This window comes from Austrofundulus limnaeus, unplaced genomic scaffold, assembly GCF_001266775.1.
Source record: "Austrofundulus limnaeus strain Quisiro unplaced genomic scaffold, Austrofundulus_limnaeus-1.0 Scaffold569, whole genome shotgun sequence".
In the NCBI taxonomy this organism is placed as follows: domain Eukaryota; kingdom Metazoa; phylum Chordata; class Actinopteri; order Cyprinodontiformes; family Rivulidae; genus Austrofundulus; species Austrofundulus limnaeus.
The window spans coordinates 79,670-85,867 of NW_013952971.1; the positions used below are offsets into that span (position 1 = coordinate 79,670).

At 41.0% G+C, this 6,198-nt stretch overlaps 1 protein-coding gene across 1 annotated transcript in view; it reads right to left on the bottom strand.

Moving 5' to 3' along the window:
* The window catches only part of LOC106530865 (FH1/FH2 domain-containing protein 3), a gene marked incomplete at its 3' end in the record, with an annotated part of 74,179 nt that overhangs the window by 62,737 nt on the left and 5,244 nt on the right, over positions 1-6,198 (bottom strand). The window contains exon 2 of the mRNA XM_014026574.1: positions 1,060-1,169. Coding sequence (XP_013882028.1) covers positions 1,060-1,169 — 110 coding nt within the window. The remainder of the gene's footprint in view (positions 1-1,059; positions 1,170-6,198) is intronic.

Here is a 6,198-nt window from a genome sequence, read left to right on the forward strand (position 1 = left end):
CTCTTTCTGCCTGGCTCCTGGGTTTGTAGGGACACTGTCTGCTCTGTGGTACAGAGTTCTGATGTGAGTATCAGTCATCTGGAGGCAGGCCTGAATTTTGCCTGAAACTCTCAGACTGAAGAAGTCTCTTGGAAGAGAGACGAAACGTTTCATTAAAGAAGAACCCGTCCAGAGGACCTATACAATTTTTTTTCCTTTGATTTTTTACCTGGATTACTGAGATGCATCAGGACATTCTCTAAAGTTAATTTTACAGATTCTACAAATTTTATAATTAATTTAATGAATTTTAGGATAAACATACTGATGAAGCTGTTGTGTCTATGGGTGTATTCACTTTATGTTTCAACATTAAGATGTTACAAGTTTAAGATTTGTCTCATTAAGCTTTATTTCAGCCTCCTGAGAAGATACTAATGGCAAAATAAAATTACCTAAATGCTGTCTGTATGCTTCTGGGGTATGTGTAAGAAAAGGAATGCCAAAATATTTTACGCTTGATTTTTATCACCGTTAAATATGAGTTTTTAAATGACATCAGCAGCTGCTCACTCCTCTCCTCTACTGAACCAAACACGATGTTTGAGGTGAACTGAGAACATCTGCGCGGCCTTCAGTTTCAAAAGTTCCAGATTTTCAAGGAAATCCTGAGCCTGAGTGAGAGGCGTCTCAAGATAAACAGCAACGCCGGCCCGGGATTTGAAAATATCTGTTGCGAGGTTATCGTGATGTCTAACTTTTCTTTCAGCTGTAATATATTCGTCACATGAAGATATCAGCTATTAAAAATTGCAGAGGAAGCACTGTTGCCGTGGAAAGAAGGGCACGTCTGACCTGATTTCCAGAGTGCTTCATACTTTCCATGAACTTGTGCTCCCGGAAAAAAATAAAAAAGTAATAAAATCCACATCGAGCAGTTTGTGATTTTCCTCATTTGTTGCGAACGAAGGGAAAATGTTTGTGAAGCGACGCTAGTAAAAAGTGTCAAATATCTTAGTTGGATTTGATTTGAAGAGAAGTGTGGTCTAGTGGGTAGAGTATAAAAACAGTGAGCCTCACCCCATCTCATCTGGCTGAAAGCCTTCCAGTTCGTCTCTTTGCTCATCCAGGGAGGACTCCAGATCCAGATAGGTTCCATTGTGAGAAAGCTGAAGTGCACAATCATCAAGCTGCAAACGGAAGCAAAAAAACTCACTTTAATACAAACATTTCATGAGGATTTATTAAATCTGCACTTATTTAAAGGGGACCTATTATGCAAAATTCACTTTTTAAAGTTTTTTTTTACTGAACTTTGGGTATGTACTTCTTAAAAAAACAGTCCTATGACCAAAACAAAAAATGCACCCAGGGGCATATTTACTGTAAGTAAATGTATTTATAATGTATATTAACGACAAGTTTTATACTTCCATCATTTTGTGATGTCGCAAGCCGTACGACAACCCACCAGAACCTGCGTTCAGCCCCTTACCTAGCAACCCCCGGGTGAGACTCCACCTCCTTAATATAAAAAGCCGTCACAGTGTTGTTGTGTAATGTGCAGCTTATTTCACAATAGGCCTCCAATACGGCAATGGGTAGAGTGTTGGACCAGAGAGTGGGAGGGTTCGAGACCGGCATGGACACAATTTAATTACTTATTTATTTTTGTTCGTTATGAACACGTTTTCTCATGTACCTCTATTGTTTAGCTTATTAAAACCTTGTTAAAGCCTATTTGTTCGATTTTCTGAGGTATTTTGACCGCTGCTGCTCCCTGCTCTGGTAACAGCATGCAGAGTGAGCGCAGAGCAGAGGAGGGAGAAAAAAAAGAAGAAGCTGTGACCACGACTCTGCCTCTGGGTCTCATATGGTTGTAGAACGGAGCTTCTGCTATTATTAGCCATGCTAAGGTAAACACTGGCTTTGGAGGGCGGAGTTAATGTCAACAGATTTTTGGAGGGCGTTACCAACAGAGCTCATTAACATAAACAGCTCTTCTGAACGGAAGTCAGAGCAGGCAGAACTAGAAAATGGGAAATTTTATTATCTGAGAATTATTTTGTGCATTAAATTGAATGAACATGGTCTGGATAGCCCACAGACATACCATAAAAATTTCTAGGACCCATAATTGGTCTCCTTTAAACCTTGACAGAAGTGTCCAGTCACACCCACATTAAGTGTCATTGTTAACCAACATTACAGGCGTGTAAAAAAGTGTTGACTATTGATGTCCAGACATAAAACTCACTCAGGACTTGGCTCACGCTTTCAAATGCCCACTTACAAGGTCTGCTCATGTTTCACACCCTTCCTTAAGACAATCTGACCCATTAAAATAAATCCAGTTTAAGGGTAAGGCGTTTGAACACAAGTGTGTACAGTGGTCTATTAAGAAGCACCAAAAAAAAAAAAAAAATTTTTTTTCTGTGGGGATCTGCTTTCAACATTACAGGGCTGTTAGAGGAATTAACCAGTAATAAAACTGCAGGACATGAAACTAAAACCAGAGTGGAAACACAGAATGAAGGACAGATTTGAGCGCAGCTGTGCAAAATATGACAATGTCGCCAAAACCGTGTACGACGTGAAGCCTGGGCACATGTGAGTGCAGACGGTTTGCACGTAGCAGATGGTGTTTTTATTTTTTTACATTTTTTTACTGTTTCTGAAGAACAGAGCAAACTGTGGCCGCTTGATCTGAGGTGACACTGCAACGCGGGCCGCACCAGAACTGAATTCAGTGTGCTGTGTAACGAGACACCCCGCTGAGTTTGAGACCAGGTGCGCCACAGTAAGCAATACATCTCTGCGGTTGCATTAACGTTCATGAAAGCAGTCACGAGTTGAGAGCAGGTGCGAGCGGACAAATTGGAGATGACTTGCAATGAAATAAACGACCCGTGGTCGCGTTGCGTCAGTCGATCAACAGCTCTGCAACAGAACCACTTCAGGGGAGTCAGCCACTGGCATTTAGCAGCTCAGTATTATTATTGGGATTAACAAAGCCCTGTAGGTGTGCTGCCAAATGCTCCCCTGCTAACTATCCATTCAAGTGACCTGACAGCACTTTGTGACCAGGACAAACCACAGATCACAAGACCTGTCGTTGCTCCCTGTCTGACCCTCCCTTTCAGTCGGAAACAGAGACGAACTGTCCGATGGGCTCACTGCATAAATATAACCTTGCTATATTTACTCTGCTCTGAGGCAGCATGGACACGGGGACTAAAAGGGAGGATGAGTGGGTGGAGGGAGACCTCAAGGCGAATGGGGCAGGAGGGCACGCTCATGGGCACAAAGTATTAGACAAATAAAATCAGTTTTTTGTCTTTGGCAGGTTTAGATTGTATCCGTCTTGACAGAAACTCCCCAATAATTTGATCCAACCAGAATTTAGAGGCTGTTTGAGAGGACTGAAGTAAACATTTCATCAGCAGACATCTGAAAATGTCCTTTTACATTTTTAGGAATGCTAACGCAGCCCTCAGTTAAAAGTGAGTTTGACACACTTAGAGGAAGTATAAGTGGCAACAGGGTAGGATCTTTGGTTGCTCGTTGTCCACTCTATACTCTGCTGCACAAGGGTGTACCTTGTCTTTTTGAAGCGGGTCACCTGCTGCCTAGATTGGATGCACCTACACGTGTCTAGTCCTGGTATCCTGCTTTAAGGGTCTTAAAAGAAAAATAAATTCTGCATTTGGGGTGTAAGGCTCACAGTCCAAACTCAAACTTCACAACTTACTCCCTAAAGCAGTGATCTGGTCTTAGATGGTCATATCAGTCTTTAAACACATTAAACTTGATGGTTTTGGGTCCTGCTCCAGTTTCCCCTGATTCCCTAATAACATTTATCCATCTGTGCCAAACAGCTAATCCACTTAGCAAAACCCACCAACTGTATCATTGTTGTGGTCGATGAAAACGCTGTAATTTTTCTCTTTTCTCAATAGTAGCAATAATAAAATAAAATGTAATGGTGATGGTGTCAGAATAAAAGCTGGCAGATGGAAAATGACTCCATTGATGGTTTCTGGATCATAAATATGCTGCTATGCTTCAACAAAAACCGATTTTAAATGAAAACCTCAATTTGTTTTACTAAAAATGTTATTTGATTGTAAACAGAAGGCACTTACACTATATAATTTCAGATGGCTCATTTTATTATGCATGTATTTTCCACAAAACATGTTAAAACACACTTTGTAAATTGTTTCTTTTTCATCCCAGTTAAAAAGATATTACCATTTCCTTTTAACAAAGGATTAAAGTCGTCGGCCCAGGGAAACACAAAGGTGTTTCTGTCGTCTCTCTTTGGTTAAACTGACCAATCAGTCAAACAGGAAAGAGACACAAAGATTCTTACTTTGAGGGGGAATCCACCTGCTGTAAAAACTCCATTGAAGGGGCCACTGTTTGCTCTTTTCATGTGTGTGAGATCTGGTAAAAGTCAGACTGAGGCGAAGCGAGTGGAGACAGTGGGTGGGGAGTTAATCACACCCTGTCCCACTGCCCTAGTTTAAATAAGACAAAAGCATTTTTGAGCTCAGTCTGTTAGCATGAAACAGTGCGTATTATAGCGTTTTTGTGCCACTTCCTTGATTTTTGTTGAACCCTGACAGAGCAGCATTCACTCTCTTCTGTTTTGGCCTCTTCAGCACCAGACTCCTTCGTGACACAATAAGTTGGGAGCTCACCGCAAATAAAAGGGTGTTTCTTTCCGAAAACTCTTCCTTTGGGTAACAAAACACACCGTGCTGCTCGAAAAGGCGGCTCAGAAAATAAGACAAACCACAGATCTTTTTTTTTTTCTTCTTCAGTTCTAGGATGGGCCCGGGGAACATTTAAAATGGCTTTATGCTCATTTAATCTAAATCTCCCCAAAAGGAAAAGACAAAAAAAAAAAAAGTAAAGTGGAAAAGAAAAGTAGAGCTGGGATGTAATTACTTCCATGTTAAAATAACACCCAGCCTGCCGATGAGCATGGTGAGTTGACAGTTATAGATGCCTTTACGTAATTCAGATGACAACTTTTCGAGAGCAAACCCTGAAAGTATTGGGTTCTTTAAAAAGCATTGAGAGGAGGAGGGATGGGGTGTTCCAAATAACCATTAAAACTCCCTCTGGGTTGCTTTATGGGGATCTCTTTGGTAATCAGTTAATAGCCAAGCTCTAAAGTTCAGGTTATATTGTTTTTTTTTTTTACAAGGATTGGAGTATTTCAGTGCAAATTTTGTTTTTCCAAGTGAATTAAACTGTGATGATACTGTTAGGAGAAGAAAGTGCTGATCTCTGTGTGACTCAAAAGGAAAAGATCTTAAGGACCAAAAAAAACGGCACATCCCCCAAAGCACCCTGATTTAGTTTTGGCAGGCGAGCCCATGTGTTTGTGTGTTTACACGGTCAGGGAGGTTGAAAAAGAGGTAGAGGAAGAGGTCAGGAAAACCGCGGCACCCGAAAGTGAGGACAACAAAGCGTCGTAACCATCCAGGCCACGGCCACAGGAATTCTGGGACAAGTGACCTATACTTTAGACGCAGCTCAGCCAGCAGTGCACAGAGCTCGACGCGTCGCAGCATAAAAACACGGCTATTTTTTTTGGTTTTTCTGCAAGAAAAATGCAGGAGGTTAAAGCATCATAAGAAAAAGTGTGAGAAACACCTTGAAAAAAAAAGCATGATCTAAAACTCTAAAACGACACCCAAATAAGAATCTCCAAAGCTTTGAACTGGACAATCCACAGTTTTTCCACTCCATCCCTATAATCTAAGCGCCACGACTCGCGCAGTCTTCCTCCTGATGGGAAAAAAATTGCAAACACGAATGCAGACTGCACCATCTGTCCGTGCATAGGTTGTAATCATGAGCTTTTCTGTGCTGCGGACCATTTTTCATTTGTTTTGTGGCTTTTAAAGATTGGGCAGTGGAATGGGTTTGGGGAAAAAAAGAAAAACACTCTGGTTTTACTGACAGAGCTGTCAGTACTTTTAATTTAACGGTAAAGTGTCTATGTCAGTACAAAGTATCAGGGAGACAACTTTGTTAGGAATACGCTGCTGCTTTTATCAGTAGTATTTTTAAGCCCTGAAACAGGGTTTAAAGGACCAATATTATGTGTTTCTCAGGCATACAGTGGTTTGCAAAAGTATTCATACCCCTTGAACTTTTCCATATTTTGTCACATTACAACCACAAACATAAATATATTTC